This window comes from Cucumis melo, chromosome 11 (assembly GCF_025177605.1).
Source record: "Cucumis melo cultivar AY chromosome 11, USDA_Cmelo_AY_1.0, whole genome shotgun sequence".
In the NCBI taxonomy this organism is placed as follows: domain Eukaryota; kingdom Viridiplantae; phylum Streptophyta; class Magnoliopsida; order Cucurbitales; family Cucurbitaceae; genus Cucumis; species Cucumis melo.
This window is the reverse complement of record NC_066867.1, coordinates 15777466-15803565: the sequence shown is the minus strand read 5'-3', so window position 1 is coordinate 15803565 and position 26100 is coordinate 15777466. Positions and strand designations below refer to the sequence as shown.

General features: G+C 34.9%; 1 protein-coding gene and 1 long non-coding RNA gene across 2 annotated transcripts; both read right to left on the bottom strand.

Annotated features, from left to right (window-relative positions):
- Positions 1 to 5621: 5621 nt before the first annotated feature.
- On the bottom strand, positions 5622 to 6823 carry LOC127143898 (uncharacterized). Its single transcript, XR_007815470.1, has 2 exons — positions 6634 to 6823; positions 5622 to 5916 (listed from the first exon to the last, which is right to left on the bottom strand). It is a non-coding gene; the product is annotated as an uncharacterized LOC127143898 (long non-coding RNA).
- A 1231-nt stretch (positions 6824 to 8054) lies between these two features.
- On the bottom strand, positions 8055 to 11748 carry LOC103490456 (U-box domain-containing protein 15). The gene is made up of 4 exons (XM_008449968.3): positions 11119 to 11748; positions 10884 to 11000; positions 9689 to 10114; positions 8055 to 9300 (listed from the first exon to the last, which is right to left on the bottom strand). The coding sequence occupies exons 1-4, from the start codon at positions 11455 to 11457 to the stop codon at positions 8245 to 8247; spliced, it is 1938 nt and encodes a 645-aa protein (XP_008448190.2). The 5' UTR covers positions 11458 to 11748; the 3' UTR covers positions 8055 to 8244.
- Between the last annotated feature and the right edge of the window lie 14352 nt (positions 11749 to 26100).

Genomic DNA, 26100 nt, shown 5'->3' with positions numbered 1-26100 from the left:
AATACCAAATCCAAACCTCAGCCATGATAGCAGAGTAAAATCAATACTATTGGACCGACCGCAAATATGGGCATCACCAACTCAACCTCAGAGATAAGTGTCCCCACCTCAAATCCTTAAAAATAGGTGTCCATACCTCAAAATTCCTCTATGCATAATGTCCTACTCTGTAGGGCAATAGTATTAACAAGATACTTTGCTAAAGACTAAAACATGCTTTAAATCTCAAACTTTTAAAACAATAAGTCAGTATGTTTACGAACTCTATTGCACTTAGCAAATTTCAAACCATAACTCATGCTTTTAAAACAATTAAAAGATCATAAATTCATAATTTCATTTTTAATTTCTTTTGCTAGCCTAAAAATACATCTTTTGTCAAATAGTTTTAAATTCCTCACATGCTTTAGAAATTACTTTAAATCAAATTAAATTCAAGCATGCTAAAACTTCTGGCTAGGAAATACATATAGAAATTTTTATTTGAAGTTCATTTTGTCCGTTATAGATAAGAGTAAGTCTAGGCCTATAAAATTTTCCAATTTCCTCTAGACCTCAAATAATGATAATTAAATCCAAATTAATCCTTTGGATTTATAAAATATTCAAACTTTACTAAAAATTGCAAAAATATAATAAAAAAAAAGACTGCGCAAAAAACGACATTTTGGCACAACTATCACACAGGCATAGGCGGCAGGCTTGGTACACTCGCGTGCAAGGCCCTTGGGGCCTAGCTGCATGCTAACCTCATGTGACTGTGCATGCCGCTGTCACAATTGCAATCTTTCAAATGCAGGATAAGCAATTGTGCAGACTTGTCAAATCCAACAAACAGGTCAACCGTATGAAAACAAAAAATTTACGGGCATAATCAATGTATGATGTAACCTCCCTTCAAGTTTCGAGAGAAAATGATTTTATAAAACATGAGAGAGAGAAAAACTTGGTAAACATCATTTGAAGAAAGCATTGAAGACCGTCAATTACAAAAAAAGCTTAGATTGTAAAGAGTGAAGGCTTAGCTTGGTGAGGATTTAACTAGTGGGTTTCCCCTATTGTACATTTTAAACATTTTTAGATTTGACAGACTTGTGTATGAAAAGTGTGAAATGTCACTTAAAAGGTTAGCGACATCAAAATAATAGCAATAGACTAAACTAAGCACAAAACATAAAGATAAGGTGGTTTGAGGATGTTTGGGCATGCGGCCGGCCATAAGCAAACAATGCCCTGTACAAGCATGCTCATAACATTGGGGAACATCCCTTGTAAGCCCACTTAAACGGTTAATTATTTTGATTCAAATTAAATATAATTTAATTAGATTAAAATTTAATTAAGCCCAAAAATAGGCTTAATTTTGCCCACTTCGATCTTTGTATCGTTCTTCTTCAAACATTTTCATCCTTTGTATCCATATGTCGGCCGGCGCAATCATATCTTCCAAATGTTAGCACTTCACTTGTCAGCCTCGACGTTAGGCTGATTGAGCATCTTTTTTTTCCTTTATTTGCCTTATTTTTATTTCTAGATATCGCAGTGAATTGTTTTCCGTCAGTTAGTCCTTGACCAGTTCCTCATTGGCCTTCTATCATTGTGTATATATACTAACCTTTAACTTCTATGGTGAGTTCCTCGCTTGTTATGCATTAGTTTTATACTTCTGGCTTGAATCTCTATTCGTTGGTCCCAAGTCCTCAAATGATAGTCTAAAAGTCGGTTACTGTTGATCAGTAAATCAGAGTTCTTCTCCTTTATTGATCTTAGAAATGAAGATGATGAAGAAGCTTATAAATACAGAGTATAATTGACCAACCAATTAGATTCTAACAGCTAACATACTTTAACAACTAACACACTCATTAACAGATCAAGGTTAGTTGACTAACGGTTTTCTATCCCTTGAATAGTTACCTCGGGTGGACTTTGGTCTCATTTCATCTTCTATGTCTATGTATGCTTTGAAGAATTTAATTTTGATCGACACAGAAATCTCATCCACGTCAGCACATCCACTAGTGAGAAATTCATGGTCATTGTGATGAATGGAATATTTCTTTTTGTCCCCCTCTGGGCCTCTATGTAGTTTTGCTTCTTATATTTTGTCCAACACTCTTTTAGCTAATTCATATAACATATTTATTTTTTCTCAATTGTGGTTGAAATGTGCTTCTTCAATTTATAAATTGGTTAAGATCGAACTATCCCACTGTCCTCTAAAAGTTACTCGCAAGCTCGAATCCTCTTTCTTGATCTTTAGGATGTGGGGATATTCTTCTTATATCACTGCCTACCAACTTCATTTCTATGATCAATAAAGGAGATATTCATATCGAACATAACTTCAATTTTTTGTTTCATATGAAAGTGTATCTCGGGCGTAGCCCCCTACTGAAGGAACATTTTATTAATAAAAAGCAAAGTACGCTGTGATGGGGTTGGCCTAGACATTGGAAGGTCCACCCCAGCCTCAACATCGGCTGGTCACTTTTCCTTGATCGAGCTTCGCAGGTCTGACTTAACTACTTCGTCATCTCCTAAGTTATGCCTCTTGTTGTGCTCCTCGCCATATGCCTTCACATCCTTGATCAACCTCAAAAAGTATTTCTCAACTGCCTCTTCATCCTTTATGACTCTAGTAGACCCTCAGTCTCTTGTGTTGGCTTCTCAACATTTGCCTTAATCTTAGTCTGTTTGAACTTTGAATTAACTTTAATTGATGGATCTTAATTCTTTTTAATTTCTTGAACACCTGTATAAGAATGTGTAGTTGAACTTTTATTTGCCTCCAGATCTCAAGCAGCTCAACATTCCATTGGTAAGATTGAGCCTCCACCACGATCGACTTTATACACTTTGGGTTTTAATCGATTCTAGAAAAGAGCAATTTTTATGACTCTATTCTCCTTTGCTTGTCATGTTTAACGTGGTTAACTGATTATATTAGTGAAATTCAAGCAAATAATATTTTGTGTTTGATAATTACTTGTGTATATGATATGAATTCAACTCAGAAGTTTAATAGTAATACATGCAATGAGTACTACATTATGTTTAATAGTAACAACAAAATGTGTTTTCTTTGATAATTTCAAGAAAATAATTTTTTTAAGGAAAATTATTTTGTAATTTTGGAAGGAATTGAACGATCGTGGTGCACAATAGAACACAAATTTGCACCTGTGTGGTGCTTGACTTGATGTGTTGAAGTTCGTTATCGATGATGAATCTGTAATTTTAAGAGAAATCAAATGAACATCCTGCTTAATAAAAGAAAAACTCGTACAATGTGGTGTTTGACCACCGACACTTTGACGATCAAGTTAGTAATCGTTTAGAGAGAACTAGAAAATGAAAGGTTTTAGGCATACATCAAATGTCTTGAACTCTTCGAACTCCATAGAAAATCGATTTCGACAACAGTCACTTGACCAATTAATATATTTGAATAATTAAACTGATTGTGGACCATTATTAACTTAAGGGGCAACCGGGGATATAACATTTGAGTTTAAATTAATTAAGGATATAGCAAAAAATAAAAAAAATTGCAAATATGACAAATTTTAAATACAATCCCAAGTAAAAGACGAAAATGCCCCTGTAAGTAGATACATTTCACGCTTCGTACACTTCGTATTCCGATTTCGTCGGTCTTCACGTTTTCCTTCCATCTTCCACTTTCTTCTCCTTTCTTCGTATTCCGATTTGGTTTTCTCTTGCCGGTGCCTTCGTTTTCCACTTCGCTTCACGTTCTCGACTTCATCATCTACAGACTTCTCTGCTTTTCGTTATTCTCCACTTCAATTGTAAGTTATTTGTTTTTCTTTTGAAATAATAAGTTGTTTTCATAAGGTATCTTTGTTTTCCGTTTAGTCGTAACCTGTTTGAAATAGATTTCTTTTTCTTTTTCTATTTGTTTGAAATCGATTTCTTCATTTTATGTTTGGTTCTGCTTTGTTTTTTAGTTTATGTGTTGTTACTTAGGGTTTAGGGTCTATCAGTGATATAATATCACTGATAGACTTGAAGGATGTTTAGTTTGTTTGCATTGGAATGTTATTAGATAATTTAGTTTAATGTAAATTTTTATGTGTTGTCGTTTAGGTTCTATCAGTGATATGTTTCTATCAACTTAAAAAGGATGTTTAACTTGTTTGTGTTGGTTTGGTATTAGATGTTTTAGCTTAATCTGCATTTATTATCCGTAATTGCTTATGGTCTATCAGTAATATAGTCTATCGATGATATGTTCTATTAGTGATATGGTCTATCAATGATATGGTTTATCAATGATATGTTTCAATCCTTGATAGACTTAGAAGATGTTTAGCTTGTTTGACTTGGGAAGTTAGTAGAAGTCTAGTTTAATGTGTATTTTTTTTTTTTTGTGATGTTGCTTAAAGTCTATGAGTGATATGTTTCTATCACTGATTGATAGATTTGGAGGATGTTTAACTTGTTTGTGCTGGAATGTTTAACTTGTTTCTATCTTGATAGACTTTAAGGATGCTTAACTTGTTTGCCTAAGGTGTGTTAGTAAATGTTTTATAGTTTATGTGCATTTATTTCTGCGATGTTTCTTAAAAACTATCAATGATATGTTCTATCATTGATAGATTTGGAATATGTTTAGGGATGTTTAGTAGATACTTTTGTTTAATGTGCATTTTTTATGTGATGTTGCTTAAAGGTCTTTCGGTGATTGATTTCTATCACTTAGACTTAGAGGATGTTTAGCTTGCTTGCAATGGGATGCTAGTAGATATTTTAGTTTAATATGTATTTTTTATGTGTTGTTGCTTAGGGTCTATTGGTGATAGGTTTCTATCACTAGTAGACTTGGAAGATATTTAGATTGCTTGCATTATGATATATATATTTATAAACTTTCATTCAATATTATCATTTCAGGTTGTTCAAGAAAAGAAAAAAAGATGAAAACTATGGAAATAGCGAAGAATGTTAAAAATGTTAGGCCGAAGATACAACTTAACCGATCAAAGAGAATGTTGGTGATTGCAGAAGACTAGAAAATTGCAAGAGACCTATTGATTTGTCCCTAGTTTGATTGCAACTCTCTCATCGAGTAAATGGATATTGTTGTATATTAGTTTTGTGAATATTTCATGATAGAAAAGATCAACGATAGACTTCACATTTTATTTGATTTTGTTATATTGATATAGAAAAGGTTGGACCACAAGTTGAACATTGCAAGTTATGCCTTTTATATTCTTAAATAGTTGTGACTTTTTAATTGATGTTAAAATCTATTAATAATAGACAGATAGACCATAACGGTGAAAGAATTGATTTTACATATTAATATAGAAAAATGTTGGATCACAGGTGGAATAATCATTGTAAGTTATGTGCCTTTGTGTTCCCATTGAGAAATTAGAATTATACATGTTGAATAATTGCAAATTATTATTAATGAGTGCATTTTATTGAGGAAAAGTTTTGTTGATATACATGTTGAAGTCTATCATTAATAGAAGCTATCAACGATAAACTTCATAGTAAAGTCTATAAGCAATAGAACTATCAACTAAATTAAACTCCATTATGACATTACTACTTTATAATAAAGTAACATGTATAGACTTGAAATGTATTGATAAAAGAAGTGACTTATTATCGAAAGGTTTGAGTCAAACAAATAGAAAGTATTTCCTTCTAACAAAAGAAAAAAAAAAGGCAACAACATAATGTCACATAATTGTAAAAATAATGGAAGTGTGCACGTTCTACGGTTGTGACCAGCACGACAAAAATAACTACATTTTGAGTGACTTTTCTTTTCATCAATCAATCTTTTTTTTTTGTTTTCATGGTCCTTTTGCTTGACCCTTGCAAACTAGAGGTAGTGTTACACTCATAACATTGAATAATCATAATTCTGAATTCCTGCAAAAAAAAAAAAACAAAAAACAAAAAACAAAAATATACCATTATCATCCTAGTGTGCAACACTCATTGCATTAATAAAAGATAAAGTCTGTCACTGACTGACTAATATCAGTGATGGACTAGGATACAAGTTTATCATTGATAGACTAGTATCAATGATAACTTAGAATTAATATCAGTAATGTAGGATACAAGTCTATCACTGATAGTCTAATATTAGATGTAGGATACAAGTTTATCACTGATAGACTAATATTAGATGTAGGATACAAATCTATCGCTGATAGACTAATATCACCTTGCTCATACTACCTAGTCTAACTAACAGTGATAACTTGTATTCATCAATAACTTGTATTCTTTTAACCTAAAACGTAAAATTGATAGAAAAATTCATAATATGTTCAATTCTACAAAGCCTCAAACTGATGAAATCCAATACAAGTAAACAAACACATTTTTTATATAAAAATACTAGTAAATCATCAAATTGAATTGAACCAAATCAACCTACAAAGATGAAACTAGATCAAATTGTAAAAATTGGATGACGTCGAATGAAAAATTTAGGGAAGAATCACATCTGAAAACAAATATCTAACTGAGATGATGAACATAAATTGGATGAAAAAACTGGGAAACAAATCTCACATTTTTAAAGAAAATTTGATTACATACTAAAAAATTAATATCAAAACCATAACATTGACCTACCGAAGTAGACGCAAACGGAAAATTGTAGAAAATTGCTACTCGTCGAAAATCTTTGAAGGCTAAAAATTGTTGAAGGCAGGACGACCATTGGTCGTTGGAGGCGAGAATGGAACGAAAAATCGACCAATTGAAAGCGAAGATAAAATTAAAAAAAGAAAAGAGAGAGGACGAATTGTGAAAGTCAGAAAAAATTGATCAGATTTGAGAGAATGAAAAAAATGATATATATATCAAGATCGTGGAGGAGAGAAAATCAAGCCATATATTTTTGACCTAAAATAGGGGTATTTTAGGAATATATTAAAAAGAAATAAAAGATTTGCTATTTTTGCAAATAGTTTATAAGGTTGCTATATCCTTCATATTTTATGCCGAGAGAGATATCCATTATAAATCCCCTTAACTTAATTTAGCTATTGTGAACGATACACTAATTTAGTCATTGCAAACATTACTAATTTATTTGAGTTGTTAATATAACGGGCCGTTTGCAAAAATAGCAAAAAAAAAAAAATTGTGATATAGAATCTATATCATTACATTTTCTAAATTACAAAAATAGTAAATTTAAAAGCAGATAGTCCTCTCATAGAATAGTCGTCTAATGTATCTAATTATTTGTCATATTTGACATATTTGTAATTGGAAAAAAAGAGATATTATAGATGACATTTTTTCTAAATTTTTGTCATTTGATACAATTTCCCTAAAATAATCTCATATTTTTCTTAGAATTTTTGTTAGAATCACCTCTTGTTAGCTAAACCCATGATATGTATATGTGTGTGCTGTGTGTGTGACTTTTGACCCACAATATATATATATATGACTTTTGATGTATTCAAGAAGATGATATAATGAAATCATATCTAAGTTTTACAAAACAAAATATAAGCCAAGTTAAGAAGTCCGTACTAACAAATTTATCAATCGATTATGACTCAATTAGCTCAACCAACTCAAACATACTAATTGATTAAAGCACTAATAACTTATTTTAAAAAGTTAAACCATTTGAATCTCCACCTGATATTTTTTTTATATATTATTTTGGATGAATAATAACAATAACAATAAATTGTTAAGAGCTCACATAAAAGGAGGTTATGAAAATATATAATTTTAGCATGTGTTTTTTTAGTAGGCAATAATTATACCATTGTAGTTTAAAATTGGAAAAAGGTAATGTGTATATAAAACTTGTATCTACATAAGAATCAAATGTGTGCATAAACATAAAAATTTTCAACCAAAACCAAATTGTAAAATTTGAAATTACATAGACCAAAACCAAATCGTTGTGTTATATTTATGAGCTAATTAATTGATTAGGTTGAAAAGGAACGAATGCATACACTGAAGAGCAGACAAGGGAGGGTATAAAATGGTTAATTCATCTTTTCCTCCAATAAAAAACCATAAGATAAAACACCTCTTGTTATATACCATTACGTAACTAAAAGGCTATGTACACAGTGGTTAGGATTTGATATGTCAGTTTTTGAAAGCCACATTAAGCAACAACAACATTAAGATGCAAAATAAAAGAAGCAAATTCTGATTTACAGTTCCTAAAATAAAATACAAAGATCACAAATCTTTACACAAATGTTAGGGAATGTGTTCACACTTGCTCATATACTGCAAAAGTGAGGTTGCTTTTCTCTGGGCTCTACTTGTCCCACATCTTGTTAGCTCTACCAGATGTTCGTATACACCAAATTGCAGTGCAACCAAAATGGAAGGCGAATTGTTTCGTCCCAGCTCCAGAAGCAACGATGTAGCACACTCCTTGTTCTTCGGAGTCCCGTCTATTATGATGTTCACTAGAATCTCAATGAAAGAGTTATTACCGATCTCGGCCCGTCCCTCGGGATGTGATGCAAGGAGTAACAAGATTGATAAAGCTTCATCAACCATTCCTAAGTTCTTATCCTCCAGCAAAGCGAGAAGGGGCTGTATGATGCCGGCTTTGATGGCTCGGGACTTGTTTGCTTGATTCAGTGACAGGTTAAACAGTGCAGTTGCAGCATCCTTCTTCCCTCGGATTGTACCGTCTCGAAGAAGTAATACTAATGGCGGAATTCCCTTTAGAGAACCAATCAGAACCTTGTTTTCGTCTAACATTGACAAGCTAAACAGGGCAGCAGCAGAATTTTCCTTAGCCTCCTCCGTTCCACACTGCAGGATTTCTATGATAGCTGGAATTGCTCCTTCTCTCGCTATAAGTCTTTTATTCGCATCGTCAATAGACAAGTTCAATAGAGCGGTCACCGTGTGTTCTTGGAAATTGAGATCTGGGTAGGAGAGAAGCTTAACCAACGGAGGGATGACTCCGCTATTTGCAATCCAAACTCTGTTCTCAGGGTTCTCCTTGGAAAGGACACGGATCTTGATAATAGCCTCTCTCTGGATATCCAACTGGCTCGATGATAGATTGTGGACTAAAGAGGAGATTTCTGGAGCGAGATCGGGTGGAGTATCTCCCATTCCGGCAACTACTTCCTTCTTCGGCAAGTTATAGTTATTCTTTTGACACCACTGCAAAATGAGGTTCTTGAGGGCATAATTTGGAGCTAGTGACAAATGCACTAATGTTTGTCCGGTTTTCGGGCAGGTACGGTGGTTAGAATTCAACCATTTCTGTATACTTTCTCGGTCATAAGTCTGTGAAGAGACGAGGATAACCCGCTCAGTTTACAAATTATTGGCAGAGTTTTGTAGTAGTAACACTCTGAAAACATAAGATTGTAATCTCAATGTCAAGCAAGCAGGTTTTATTTCGATCTCAAGATACAATTAACTTTCAGCTGCTACTGAAATTCAAATTCAAAATGTCTGATTTTTGTGCAAACAAAACACTAATTGTCCCATCAAATTCAAAGATCTAACCAATCAAACCCTTGCAAATTTTGAAATCAACAACAAAATTAAACCATCTATTACAACATTTCATAGAATATCAAGATTGCTCGAGCATGTTTATAATATAATAATATCAAGCAAAGAATGCAAAATATTTGTCGCGTAAATGTCTTAGGATTATTCAAGTTACCTGCCCAGTAGCCACAATGACAGGATCTGTCATGATTTCCAAGGTAATGGGACAGAGGAATTCATTAGGGATTAATGTAGATTGACATCGTCGCAGACTTTTCGACACAACAGGACCATCAAGAGCAACATTATTGTCCATACCTGCAATTTGTTTAAACTTGCATAGAAGGTCTATAATTTGCTGGAGACTTTCGGAATTTGGCACACCTCTGTGTCTAATTAATTTTTGTACAGCTATAGTTTCTGCTTCCAAATCAGCAATTTTACGTAGTTCTAATTTATTTGCCAATCTTTCAAGTATAACAGGATCAGCATTTCTCTCGTCGTTTTTAGAAAAAACAACCATCATGTCCATTGCTAGTTCCATGTCTTGTGTATCTTTCCTACACTTTGCTCTTTTGAGTTGTGTCGACATGAGCTCAACCTGAATGAACAAGTTAATAAATAAATAAGTACTTAGCAAAGACGAAATGAAGCTAGATCAGTCAACTTCAACCTGCATCATGTTTCTCAGTGAACTTTCAACCCATTGGTAACCTAGTAAAATTTCAAATTCTAGAAAATAATAACTCTCCAATATAGGGATACACTTTCAAAATCTGCACTTAACATTTATCTTGGATGGTTAAATTTAGCCTTAGTAACCTTCTCCCTACTGGACATAGTCACTCTTGGGTGAGCTACGTGTATGAAGAATTCGAGTGCAAATATTGTCGAAAAAGGTGTATATAAGCCTAAATGTTGGAGAATAATGGTGTCATTTCCCTGAAAACATGAACTTTTTTAGTCATTTACTCTTATTTTGAAAGTTCGTGTATATTGAAATTTATTCATCAAAATAACTCACGCATAACACAAGACTTGTGATAACGTCTTCGTAAAATAAGTCTGGATTAGAGCTAATTTTTAGGCCATCAAGATCAAGGATTCTAAACATCTAAAAATAAAAAAATTCGGATTTCAATGGAAGGACGGAGAGAAAAGAATTAAGAATTTGTTTGGAATGACTTTTAAAATAGTAAAAAGTAAATTAGACACTGATATTGTAAGATTTATGAGAGGCGTTTTTGGTAAAATTGGAAAAACAAAACACATCATGAGACCTAAAGGTGGGAATAGATATGATTATAGAGAATCAACGAACAAACAATGAATCAAAAAGTGTGATAAAGAGAAAAGGTGAAGAAATCTACTTGCTCTTTCAATTCAACTGAGACTCCAAGCTCATCATAAGGTATCCCATCAAGGGCCTCCTTCAATTTGTCATAAACAGCATGAAACCTTGCCATCACAGCCTCATTCTCAAATGCCTAACCAAACGAACAGTCATAAAATCAATCTAACAATAAGCAAGCATATAAGTAGATCAGAACCAAACTAAAAAAAAAAAAAAAAAAAAAACAAACAAAAAAAGAAACTTAAATTTACCAGGTAAATCTTACTCCCATTGTGGCAATTCTTCAGTAACCTTTTGGCCAAAACAAGAGCCTCTTTCAAAAGAGAAATATGGGAACTCAAAGCCTCAGCAGGAAGCATATCATGAAGGTCTCTAATCTCCTCCAACAAAGGAACAAGCATCTTCAACCTCCTAACCAAATTCAAGCACTCCTTAGATTGGGTCTTTCGAAACCCAGAAAAAGCCCCAATGGCTTCGATTAATTCATTGGCTTCCGCCAAACATTTAGTGACATCTACAGTTTCTTGAAGAACCCCATTAGAAATGGAGGAACATGGACTCAAACTATTTGATCCATATTGTCTCTCCATAACGAAAAAATATACGGCCACTACTTCTTCTTGTTTTTCCTCCAACCCAGTTGTAGGAGTTTGGAATTCTAAAAGTGGGTGTGGAGAATTTGATTTAAAGACACCAAATTTTGGGAGAAAGAAGAAGAAAAAGAAAAGCAACGGTGGTGTAGAAACTGAATTTGTAATTTAGTAATGGACAAAGCGGCATTCGCGGGTTTTATGGTTTTGATGTGGTTTGCTATAAGACATCCAATTATTTCAACAAAAATTGGTGTCCTCCAAAGGCTATCTCTCAATCTCACGCGTCTTCATACCCAAAATAACATTTCTTCCGAATTTCACTCTTTTTTTATATAATATTAATTTCTTTTCCATAAATTAAATATTATCTTTTTCAGTTATCTAACTACACTTCGTATTACAGTATGGGTATTGTATTATATGGACCATATATAACTTCTTCTTCTTTTCAAATGACAGTATGGATATACAGCTGAATTTAGATTCTATTTTTATTATATAAACTAATATCACCACCTACCTTCATCTTCTTGCATCCTTTCAATTAAAAAATCTATAAACGTTGAAATTTAATTCTTTATATATTAACTATCGAAGGAAAGACCAAACAAGTCCTTAATTATCTGCTAAAATCACAGGGATAAGCCACTCGAAAAAATCACAAGTCCAAAGACACAAAGAACCAAAAGACAAAACATGGAATCTGTTGAAAAATAAATGTTGATCGTGGTTGTTGTATTGTGTAATATCCATTGCCTTGAAATAAAAGTTTGACACATTCTCGATACTAAATTGTATGTACCAATTATTCTTCAAAGTTAACACAATATTCGATCTCAATCATAATAATAAAATCAAATAAAAACTTGGTTTGAGAGAAAACCAAGAGTATAGGAAGCAGACTCAAACCAAAACCTTTCTCCTCAATCTTAGTTTTAGATCTAAACTGAATTTTACATCTATAGATTTTAGAAGTATACGTGTGTAATCACAATTAAAAGGTTACAAAGCATTAAAACAATGGTTATCATTATGATATTTGAATTAATGGTAGTGGTTTTTCAAAACTGAAATATTAAGCATCAAGAGAATGGAAAGGATGTAAGAATGAAGTATAAAGAAAATTAGGTAGGTTTGAATATTAATGTTACACTCAATCACTGTGGCTCTACAGATTTCTATATTCCATCCACGGTTTTTAAATGTATATATACATAAAAGGGGGGTTTTGAAAGAAAATGGGAAACTTTAATGGTGTTTCTGTAGTTGAGAGAGAGAGAGAGAGGGGATTGTTGAAAAGTATTTTTAAGTTGAAGAAAAAGATCACATGGGCACATGGGCGTATTTGTGCCTTTATGAACAGTTTAAGGGATCATCTCTCATGCAATGCAACCACTCCAAGGAATATTCATTTCGAGTATAAATGAAGAAAAAATAAATAAAATTGAGGAGATGCTCAAGTCGGCAGAGCATAATTATATGTCATTTTTCATCATACAACTCTGCTCTATATTAAATTTGGATAATTAGGGAATGGATTGAAGTGAGTGAAACTTCCAGGCCTTGCTTTAATATTTTATTGTTTTTATTATTATTTTCTTTTCTTTTTTCTTTTCTTTTTTTTGTTACTCATTTCAGTTTTTTTTTTTAAAAAATCCTCCTTCTCTCTCACAATTTCTAATTCATATTTTTCATATTTCGTACCCAAGTTTAAATTCTTAGTTAATTTTTAAAATAGGTCTTTTTAATAATATAACAAAGCGACAAATTATTTACACTCTATAGAATAATTTCAGGAACTGAAAAAGCCCATAAACCTATAATGTGAAATGTCAAAAATATCCCAATAAACGCACGATTAATCATCCGCGAGCACCCGATTAATGTTAATAAACGATTATTAGATGTCATCGTGTAGAATAATATAAAATTGATACACGGTCTTGTAAATTAATAAATATGTAAACGATCAGAAAATAAACGCTAAAGAATAACGAAAGATTTTAGATATAAACGATTGTGTAGATTATCTTTAATCTCATATGTGCTTCTATTCAAGTATGAAAGTATAAACAATTGAAAACAATCATTATACACGATCTTGTACATAACCATATATATAAACAATAAAGTAATAAACAGAAAAAGATGGCAAAAAAGTTTAGACATAGACGATCATATAGAGTAGCTTCAACGAACGTATATGTAAGTATAAACGATCATTTAGAGAAACTAGCTCCAATAACTCATAATTACAAAAATACCATCAAAATCAAAGGGCTATAAAAAGGTGAAGGAACTTGCTCAAACCTTTTATCTTCTTTACAATCTTTTATCTTCTTCCCTACTTTTTCATCCATCATCTTCCTCGTCAATCGTTTATATCCTCGTAACTACTTCAACAGAACTATCTCGATCTATCATGATCTGTCTCGCATACAAAGATGTTTGAATCTATATTCATTTCGATCTATCTCCATCATCTATATATATCTACCACGATCTGTCTTGCATACAAAGAGGTACAGATCTATATTCATTTCGATCTATCACGATCTACCTCGCATACAGAAACGTCTGTTTCCATACTCATTGTATATATTTCATTGAATAATTTATATTAATTTTCTTTTTTTACAAATAGATGGTGAGCAAGAAGCAACAAGCATCATGTAGCAAATCAATAAAGTCTAAAGTAAAGACAGAAGAAAGAAAAATTAAGAAAGAAAAAGAAATAAAGGTAACAAATTAGAATGTGAATATATGTCTGTATAAAATTGTATATTTATGTATCTTTTTCTGAGTAGCACTCTGTATTTGTAAATTTGTTAAAACTAGCCCTTGTTTAAAACATACTATTTATTATGTCTTTCAACATGTGAAACACTATCCAAATGACATTATTATGGAAGATGAACAAAAAAATCTTAGAATTACTGTATACTACAATTTAGAAACATTGAATATGATCAAGTCCAAAATATACCAACAATTCTTTCTTAAGTTTTGATAAACAGTCATTTTGACCAGTTCCTTAACAATAAAATGGTCAAAATACCAACACAATTCCTGAATTTTATATTAAGAAAACATTGTCATACAAAAAAAAAAAAGAAAAGAAAAACTAATGTTCTTGCTTTCAACTTCAATGGACATATAGCAGAATTTGACCTGAAAGAATTTTGTTCTGTGACTGGACTAAAATGTCACAAATTCTCAGAGTTAAACTTAGAAGAAAGAAAAGAAAATGGTTTGAAAAATGCCCTTTTCCATCATGATGACTTTATAACAAGAAGAGATATAGAAAGAACTTTCAAAGCCGCAACGAGGATGACTCATTGAAAGAAAAGCTAGTTAACCTTTATATCTTAGAAGCGTTTTTAATTCCCAAGAAACAACACAACCACATAAATCTCCAACATCTAGGCATATTGGATAATGAAGAAATCTTCAAAGACTATCCATGGGAAGGTTATCATACATCCTAACATATCAATTCTTGAAAAAAGCATCCTACAGTTACAAGGATGTTGTATACCTTTAAGGATTTCCCCTGACTTTAGTCTATTGGGCTTTTGAGACAATACCAAGACTTTCCAATTTAGATGTTGGGTTTGGAAGAAAGCTTGCAATTGAAGGGCCATCAATTGTAACATGGGAATGTTTGGAAAGAAGTGACTGGAGGACTATAAACATCAACATTTTTTAATATGAGAATGTAAGTAAATTTAGAGAATGCTTTATATATAGGCCTATCTAGATAGACAATGAAGGATTTCTATCCATGTCTATCTTGAATAGATGAAAATATAAATCTATCACTATTTATCAATAGATTCGCTACTTTTTCACTAATAAACTAATATAATTTTATTTGTAGTTCTCTATGACACCACTAGACTCAACAAAAGAAGAGTCTCAAACAATTTTGAAATATTTCAAAGATATTGAGAAGCAGGATAGAAAAGAAAAGTCAGAGCAACAGAAAAAAAGAGAAAAAAATGGAAAAAAAAAACATAAAAACAAACAAAATCTTAAATGAAATAAGAGAAATCAGAAAAAAAGATAAAAAAAAAATAGAAACAAAACAAATATTATTAAGACAAGGAATAAAAGAAATAAAAAACATGTTAATAATGGTTATGAGAATAACATAATGAAATAAGAGAAATTAGAAAAAATCAAGAAAAATAGAAACAAAACAAATATTATTAAGACAAGGAATAAAAGAAATAAAAAGCTTAAATGTTCCACCACCATCAGCTAAACTTCAGGAATAACAGAATGAGAAAGAAATTGCATATACAAAAGTCGTAGTGAAAAATAAACCACCTACTTGTAGCCTTGTTCTTCTTGATGAAGATGAAGAAGTTAATACAATGGTGAAGTATGCAACAACACTTTGCTCTACGGTTAGTGCCTTATTCATTATGTACTTCTTTGTTTCGTTTAATGTTGCTTAATTTCCAAATAAAACACGATTATGTTGTTTCTTTTTTCTTTACAGGAAACTGTCGTTTTGGAAACACAAAATAGTTTGGAAACAATAGCAACTACAGATTTAGAAACACCCAAAACACAAATATTGCTGCAGTTTTAATTATTTTCCGAACAATAAATATAATTTATATCGTATAGACAAAGATAGAAGTCTAACTCTGTCTGGATGTGTTTTCTTCATGATGTCTCTGAACATTCTTACTTTATGTGCTTGCAGATAGATGAAGAAGAAGAAGAGAACAACGAAATCATAAATTTAGAAACACAAAAAATACAAGTGTTTACACAGGTTTTAATTTGTTTAATATACAACTGGTTTCACGATTGTTTATTTATGTTAAATGATCATTTATATATATTTTACATGATCGCTTATATATTTCACACAACTATTCGTTTGGTTTAACACACACTTTAATTTCTTTGCTATTCAACTGGTTACATGATCGTGTATTTATGTTATACAATCGTTTATATATTTTACACAATCGTGTATACATATTTAAACGATCTTTATATTGCACAGTGGTCTACATTTTCTTGTACAATCATTTTGACAACACATTCTCTTTTTAAATTCAGACAATTGAAGTTGAAGATGGAGAAAATGAAGAAGTTTAAGATAGGAGGCAGGAAGACAAAACAAAACGAAGCCAGATCCAATTGAAAAATATTGTAATCGTTGAAGAAAAAAAATAGAAAAACAAGATGACAAACAAGAGGAAGAAAATAAAAAAGATACAACAAAAGAAAAAAAAAGTAGATTGAAGATGATGATGTTGATAATAAGAAAACTGAAGAAGAAAGTGACACTAATAGCTGTGAAGAACATGCAACACAAGGACTAGAAACAAAAGGAAGCAAAAGAAAAATTAAAGAAAAGCAAAAGGAAAATAATAGAGGTGAGCAAAAAAAGACAAAAGTTTCAAAAATGATATGGAGACAACCAATCTCAATACAAGAAGAAAACATCAAGAAAAATGAAAGAAGAATGTCAACTCAAGAATATATTGATTCCGCTCCATCCTTTGATCTAAAAATTTCTCAATATTTTAGAGATGATTTATAGTGTTTGTAAAGCTTCAAATCTTTAAATTTACTTTTTGAATTTTTTTTTATTTTATACTCGAGTAATTTGTATTCCATTTCATTCTTTATATCCTACACTATCTTGTAAAACATATAACGAGGCTAATTACATTTCCTATTCCCTTACTCCTTTCCTTTCATGTAACGCCCCAAATTTAAGGTAATTATTTTTAATTATCTTAACTTTAAATTTTTGAATTTTTGGGTGTTATTTAATTTTTGAACTTTATTGGAACTTATTAGATATTTTGGAAAAAATATCCAATTGTTTGTATTTGTGGAAATTTGATTAATTATACATTTGATGGTATAATTAGTTGTTGATGAAGTTAAAATAATTATATTATAAGGATAATATAATTATTTAAGGGTTATATTTTTCTTTGAAAGAATTTTAATTAATTATATGTTTGGGTATAATTAATTAATTGGAGGATAAAATAATGTAATTATTTAAAGTTATTTATGGTTGGGAAAGAAAAAAGTGAATATTTGTTTTAAAAAGGGGATTTGTGGGGTTTTAAATGAAGTGAGAGAAGATTTAGTTGTTTTAATTGGGAAATAAGGAAAAGAAAAAGAAAAATAATAATAATTTATTATTCTTATTAAATAGGCATTGGAAACACCACCGTTCATCATCTCCCTCACAAAACCCTAATTTCTCAAACCCTAAAAAACCTAAAAGCTGTTGTCGCTGCCACCACCTTCTCCAACGACCGTCGACCGCCGTGGTTTCCGTTGCAAGCCGAGTCGTCGTCTGAAGTAGTCAAGCCATCCTCTGCTATTTTTTTCGTTCGTCAGCCATTTCGTCAATCGCTGCCTCTACCTGAACCCGTGCACAAGATCTGCACCGCGTAGTCCACGATCGAGTCGTTCCTCTATCCCTTCATCGCCACCCAAGTTCGTTTCATTGCTTTTGTTAGCTGTCACCTCGTTTTGTCGTCGATTGTCTCTGCCATTCCATCAAAGTCGAGCGTCGTCGACCATCGAAACCAGTCACAAGCCATCTCCGTCAGTGCAATCCACACTCGTGAAGTCCGGGTCCCACGCACTCGTCTGTCTAAAGCCGTCGAGCCGTCCGTATGAGTCGAGCCAGCATCCGAGCCACGTGTAACTCCAACCGAGCCGCCCCTGCGCGTGTGAGTCTTAAATTTGCCCTTTCACCTATATTTTTGGTAAGTTTGATTTGGGTTTTGGTTTTTGCCCAAGAAGGATTTAGTTGCAGTTTAAATAATTTAATTATGGATTTAATTGAATTATTTTTCATGATAAATCAATTGGGAGTTGTACCGTAGAATTTTCTTAAGCCAAAGGTAAATTTGGATTCATCTTCAACTTTGGGTAAGTTGAAATAATTGAAGTTTGATCCTTAGGCGACTATTAATTAATTTATTAATTTTAGTTATTAGGTTCACTTGTGTTTAGGACTTGACTGTTGGGAAGCTTGACCGTGACTGTTAGGATAATTTTGGGTTGAGCTAATCTCCAGGTAAGAGATTCTCCTACTAGACCTTCGAACTGAATTTAAAAGACCGCATGCAATTATGATTATGCATTGATGGTAGCTAAAATGCATAACTTGATGCTATTGATAATGACTGTCATGACGATGGGTGATTGATGACGATGATTGTTAATATGTTTATTACTGGTAGTATATTGATGATGACGACTGTGTTATGTCTTTCATGACAATGTTTGATTAAAAATAATATGATTGATACTTATGCCATGTTTATGATGATGTATGTTACGTTACATGCTATGGTTAGGTTGTGTTGTTAACTTTAACTATTAGAGTCGTACCCGCATGGGTGTCCTTCGAGATCACCACCTTTTATGACTGTGTAGTCCGACGGGATCACTAGTCCAGTATGACTAGGCATAGACATGATTATGATTGATTCAACGGGGCCACTTACAGCTCGATAGTCTTAGTGTTTCCTTCGGGTACACTAAAGACCAGCTATCCTAAATGTTTCTTTGGGTTCATCAAAAGCCAGATATGTTCCTACGGGATCACAGATTGCACGTGTTCGGGAACGTGCCAGTTTAGGGGTACCACTTTACAGGATTCTAATAGGAAGTTAACAGGCACCTAGCGGGACTAGTAGTGTAACGCCCCGAAGATCGAGGTAAAATTTTAGTATTTTATGTGAATTTTTCGGGAATTTAGGATTTTTTTTGTAAAGCGATAAAATAATAATATAATATTTATTTATATTATTATCATTAGGTAATTTATCATTTTATTTTAATATTAATAATTTTTTTTTATTTCTTATTTATTTAAAATACTAATATTATTATTTAATAATTAATTATTTAATAGTAATATTTTAATATAAACTTTAATTAATTTCATTTAATATATTATTATTATATTAATATTTTATTATTAATAATTATTATTATTATTTAATTTATATATATATATATATATATATATTTTAAAAAGAAAAAGAAAGGAAACCCTCGCGCGCTGCCCACACCCCCCCCCCCCCCCGATTTTCTTCTTCTTCCTCTTCTTTTTCTTCCGTTTTTCCTTCACCCGACCTTCACCCGACGAGTATTCTTCTTCGTCGTTTCCGTCCAATGCTGGCCTGCAACCGTCGCACGTTGGAGCCTCACGTCGTTGCCGCCTCGTCCATCCACGGTAGTTGAAGCCACCAGCCACCGTCGTCCGCCGCGGCTCCCCATCCATTTCCGATTCCTTCTCGGCCTCACACAACAGCAGATCTGCCGTCGCTCGTCGCCGCTCCATGAAACAGCCAGCTGCGTTCCTCGTGCGTCGTCCGCGAATCGCCGCCGCCATCGCTCGCCGGGGGAAAATCGATCACAGTGGCTGTCGTTTTCATCCAACCCGACCCGAGGACCCACATTTAACCCGAGACCCGCTTCCAGTCCGAGCCACACACAAATCCGGGTGAGCCGAGCTGAGTAAGCCGAGCCGAGTGAGCCGAGTGAGCCGAGCCACGATCCGAGCCGCGAGCCGAGTGAGCCGAGCCGCGAGCCGAGTTGAGCCGAGCCACAAGCCGAGCTGTGAGCCAAGGCCAAGCAGAGCCGAGCCGAGGTGGAGCCGAGCCGAGCCGAGCCGAACGCCTTCAAGCCGAGCTGAGCTCCTTGTTTCACCAAGCCACCTAAGCCTTCCTTCCTCCGCTCCGGGTCACGGTGAGTCTTCGGTAAGGATTGTTTTCGATGAATTCCCTAATGTTGCTACATCCGATTAGAGCTTGAATATTGGAATAAGATGTGGCCCTACTTTTCTCCCTTGAAGGTAGTACAGAGTTGACGCTTGAGTTCTCGGGTCTCGCGGTAGGCTTGTTTGGAGGTAGTTTCCTTTCCTTGGGTAAGTCAACGGATGTCGCTTCTGACCTTTTTAAAATGACTTCTACTAAAGTCATCAACTAAAACCTTCGTGTTTCGTTTAAGTGGATCTGTTGAGCGTGGATTCGAGCGAGGGGCATAACCAAGTTTCAGGTAAGGGTTTTCCTACTACTGGACCTCGGATCGAGGCTGAAAACGTAGTAATCCACAGGGGATTACACGTTAGTGACTGTACTGAATAACTGTATGTGTGTTGACTGTTAAGCATTGTTATTATGTTTTGTCTGATGTAAAGGTACTGTGACTGCTAAGTGTAGATTGGGATTCTATATTGATGGACCTTGAAGTTACGGTTCAGTATGTAGTAATCATTGGTCTGGATGTTGATCATGGAGTTTGGACGGGGAAGGACAGCGAGTCCGGTTTTGGTTGGTTATTTGATTGGGTCTAGGGTTTTCCCTAATGGTGTGCGAATTAGTGACGCGTATAGTAACTGAGGGTGTAATTGTTTAAACCCATACTATCTGACTGACAAAGCCTATGGCGGAACTGTAATATGAATGCCGTTGGGGTGTGACTGTTGTGGACTGTTTAGTATGGACTGAGGGGTAACGGTTAGCTTCATCTATGGGGTAGTGTGCCTTACGGATATGTGCATCCTTCGGGAGCACTAGACTGATATGTGCATCCTTCGGGAGCACTAGACTGATATGTGCATCCTTCGGGAGCACTAGACTGATAGGTGCATCCTTCGGGAGCACTAGACTGATATGTGCATCCTTCGGGAGCACTAGACTGATATGTGCATCCTTCGGGAGCACTAGACTGATAGGTGCATCCTCCAGGAGCACTAGACTGATATGTGCATCCTTCGGGAGCACTAGACTGATATGTGCATCCTTCGGGAGCACTAGACTGATGTGTGCATCCTTCGGGAGGTAAGGGCAGAGGGAAGCTGGCGAATGATAAGAAGTGACCGTGGCGAGCTATGGGGATCTTTTTGCTTCTACCTTACTTCACTGATCAGATGCATTTATTTTATTTTATTTTATTTATTTTTCTTTAAAACTAGATAGGGCCCGGGTTAGGATTTTATTTAATTTTATCTTTATGTACATTTGTTTATGATTTTTAATGAGTATTTGAGGTTTGTTTTATTTTCTGTTTTTTTTTAACTTTAGAAATTTTATTTATCTTTTAATTAGTAATGACTTCGGCTTAGTATAAGGAGTTGGGTCGTTACATCTCAAATGTCCTTTTTTCTCTTCAACGTCAAAAGGTATGTTTCAATATCACTCTAAATTTTTGTTGTTGAACTTGTCGTACTATAATCTTACATTTCGTCTTCTTTATATTTCAAATGTTTCCACTTCTGTTTTGAACACGATCGCTCTGTTGTTAAATTCTTACTCCCAAGCGTTTATGATTCGCTTAAACTTTTATTCTCGAGATTATTAAACATTTCAATTTATCATTACTTGTCGATTAATTGTATTACGAATGTCTTTCTGTTCGGATTAAACGATCTGTTACATCAAGTAAACAATACTTTAACCTAGACTAGAGGATCGTGTATATTGGGCTGAACGATACAATATATAGTCTAAACGATGTTTAGCACTTACATATTAATTTTAAGGTTTAGGGTTTAGTGTTTTATAAATGATAGTGTACATAATGAAAATATATTATGATCATTATTTTTAGAATGGTTGTACCTGGCGACAAATACTTTTCTGCCACTGTCTCATGTCAAGTATAAGATTGGCACTCTTATTAAGGATAAACTGACAAAGGAACAGCTGTTGTTCCTTAAAACAATTTTTGGTCCATTACTATATGTCAACATGGTCTTCAACAACCAGTTGCTCCATTATTTCTTACTGAGGCAGATACATGAAGAAACCAACGCAAATGGAATCTTTTTTTCTGTTTTGGGGAAAAATGTTCGTTTCACCCAAAACGAATTCAACATCATAACTGATTTGTGGCCAACAAATGTAATATTGGATAACATTTATGACAATAAGCACGTACGAAGCCTACTATTCGGATCACAAAACAAGAAGATAATAACGTGCTTGGAAGTTGAGAAAGTTTTCAAAAGTTTTGACTTTACGAATGATGATGATGCTGTAAAGGTTGCCTTAGCCCTCTTTATTGAAACTGTGATGGTCGGGAAGGATAAAAAAACGTAGTTTGATATGGATGTTTTGGGAAGAGTAGATGATGAAGAATTTTTTAAGAACTTTTATTGGTCAACTTTCTTCTACACTCATTTGATCAATAGTTTGAAAACAATTCTACAAGGAAAAAAAAGCATACAAGTTAAAGAAGGCAAGAAGTTCAAAATCAGTGGCATACTACAACATCAAAGACTACGTACTTGCTTTTTAGATGATTTTTATTTGTTTATATACTTTAGTTAAATACAAACTAAACATCAAAGATTAACATATTTGTTTGACTATTTTAGGTTTGGGCTTATGAAACATTCTCAATTGCAAGTGAGCACCTGACCACAAAAAACAGTAAGAAATCAATCCCTATAATATTAAGATGGAATTGTACACGAGCTCCATTGTACAAAATGTTGCAGAAAAACATATTAGACAACAAAAATGTAAGCAAAAGTTGTCAGCGATCGTTTAAAAAAATTGGACAATCATTTACATTTTAAAAATGATCGATCTTGTATCATTTTATACATGATCGTTTAGCTTAATGTAATATCATTTACATTGAATACCATATCCAGTATCATATGACTCTATAGACAATCGTTTACTAGCTTAGTTCGATATACAATGTATTAACAATTCTTTGATTATAACATTTTAGACTGTTGTTCAACCTAAACTGAAGCTATCAACTCAAGAGAAAGCTTTCATGAAGAGTCGAATTCGAGGGGATGATAACATGGAAATTGAGGAGAATGAATCCATGTTAGATGTTAACAACAGTGATATCAAAACTCCTACTGATACTATGAACAATCAATCATCGGATCACAATGACTTGAATAACTTGCGATCAACCTTATCTCCAGTACTTCAGTATAATAAAAATGTTGGTGGGTTTAATTTTGCTGAACCGTCACCATGAAGAAAAGAAAGACAAACAGTGGTTGACCAGTCTAAAATGAATCCAATAGAAAATAAGAAACGTTCCAGATCTAATGACAAACTAGAAAAAAGTCATTCGAAATCCTACAGAAAACTAAAAAATGACATCAATAAAGTTTGTAAGAATTTATCCACATTAAGTTCTATAGTTTGTAGGATGGATGACGCACTTAGAAAGCAATCATTAGAGCTGTCTGAAACGAAGCACATGCTGGAAAGATTGGTCGAGTTAAACTTTGGTTTCAGAAAGTATTTCGTTTATTAGCTGTTTAAATAAACGATCGTTTAACTGAAATATTTGATCACCTATCACATGTAACGACCCAACTTTCCGGACTAAGCTGAGGTCACTACTCAGTACTAAAACTCGACCACACAAAACAAAATTTATAACGGACCGGTTACGATTTCTTAAAAATGTTAGAAATATTACAAAAACAGTATCGGGCCCTATTTTAAATCACAGTCACAAAAGTTTCAAATAAAAGCTCAGGTCATCAACTCAAAATCACAAAGGTAAATATTCTAACAAAATACATCAGCGGAAGCAATAAAAAAATCAGACGCGTCCATATGGCTTTCACGCATTCTTCCTGCCCCTCGTCGGTCTGCCCCTCGCTGTGCCCTTACCTGAAAAGTTTAAGAAGAGAAAAGGGTGAGTATAAACATACCCAGTAAGGGACCCACTACTAGGCCCGTTAGGGAACAACAGTTAACTTCCTATTCAGGGGTACCGTACATAACAGTCTAGTGGTTCCGTAGAACGCACATATCAGTCTCGTGATCCAGAAGGATACACCTATCAGTCTAGTGATCTCGAAGGATGCACATATCAGTCTAGTGCTCCCGAAGGATGCACATATCAGTCTAGCGCTCCCGAAGGATGCACATATCAGTCTAGTACTCCCGCAGGATGCACATATCCGTAGGGTACACTACCCCATAGATGAAGCTAACCGTTATCCCTCAGCCCATACTAAACCGTCTACCACAGTCATACCCCATCAACACTCATATTACAATTTCGCCATAGGCTTTGCCAGTCAGATAGTATAGGTTTAAACAACTACACCCTCAGTTGCCATACGCGTTTCCAATTCGCACACCATTATGGTAACCCCTAGACCCAATCAACTAATTTATCAAAATCGGACTCACTGTCCTTCCCCGTCCAAACTCCATGATCAATGTCCAGACCAATGACTACCACGTACCTAACCGTAACTTCAAGGTCCATCGACATACAATTCCAATCTACCACGTAGCCCATTAACATAACCACACTATACCGAGCATCCAGCATCGGGGTCTACTAGCAAGTAACTCCTTATACCCGATAGCGCACAAGCTACAACTAGCGGTCGCGTTACTCTTACATCAGACAAGAATATAATAACAATGCTTAAAAGTCAAACACACATATATTTATTCGGTACAGTTACTAGCGTGTAATCCCCTGTGGACTACTACGTTTCCAGCCTCGCTCCGAGGTCCAGTAGTAGGAAAAACCCTTACCTGAAATTCGGTTATGCCCCTCGATCAAGTCCACGCTCAACGGATCCACCTAAACGAAAACACGAAGGTTTTAATCGATGATACTAGTAGGAGTCATTTTAAATGGTCCTAAGCAACATCCGTTCACTTACCCAAGGAAAGGAGAGCTATCTCCGAACAAGCCTGCCGCGGAATCCGAGAACTTAAACGTCAACTCCTTAATACCTTCAAGGGATGGAAGATAGGACCAAAGCTTATTCCAATATTTAACTCGAATCGGATATAACAACATTATGGAAAATCATCAAAACAATCCTTATCGAAAACTCACCGTGACCCGGAGTGGAGGAAGGAAGGCTTAGGTGGCTCGGTGAATAGGAAGCTCGGCTTGGCTTGGAGGCGTTCGGCTCGGCTCGGCTTGGCTCACCCTCGGCTCGGCTCGGCTTGGCCTCGGCTCACAGCTCGGCTCGGCTCACCCTCGGCTCGGCTCGGCTTGGCCTTGGCTCACAGCTCGGCTTATGGCTCGGCTCAACTCGGCTCGCGGCTCGGCTCAACTCGGCTCGCGGCTCGGCTCAACTCGGCTCGCGGCTCGGCTCAACTCGGCTCGCGGCTCGGCTTGCGGCTCGGCTTGCGGCTCGCAGCTTGAAACACGGGTCCGACTGGAAACGGGTTCTCGGGTCGGGTCGGCTTGAAATCGGGCAACCACAACAACAAACCTTCGGGCGTTCGACGACGGAGATGCGTCGCGGCTGGGTGGAGTCCAACGACTAGCCCTGCTTCCACGCAGCGGAGGGCGACGGTTTAACGGCGGACACGGTCGGACGAAGGATGCACGGCGGCGTCCGAGTGTTTAAAACCGAGAGGAGACCCGAAATGGTAGAAAGCCGCGGCGGACGAACACGATGAAGCTGACGACGTTGCCGACGCTGGAGGCGGAAATGGAGACGGAACGTGACGGGGGAGATGGGGACGGAGGCGACGGCATGTGCAGAAGAGATGGTGGACGGCGACGCTGAAACGAAAAGGAAAGGATAATAGGTTGCGGCGGCGCGAGGGAGAGAAAACGAAACGGACGAGGGGGGGAGGGTGTGCCGCGCGCGCTTAG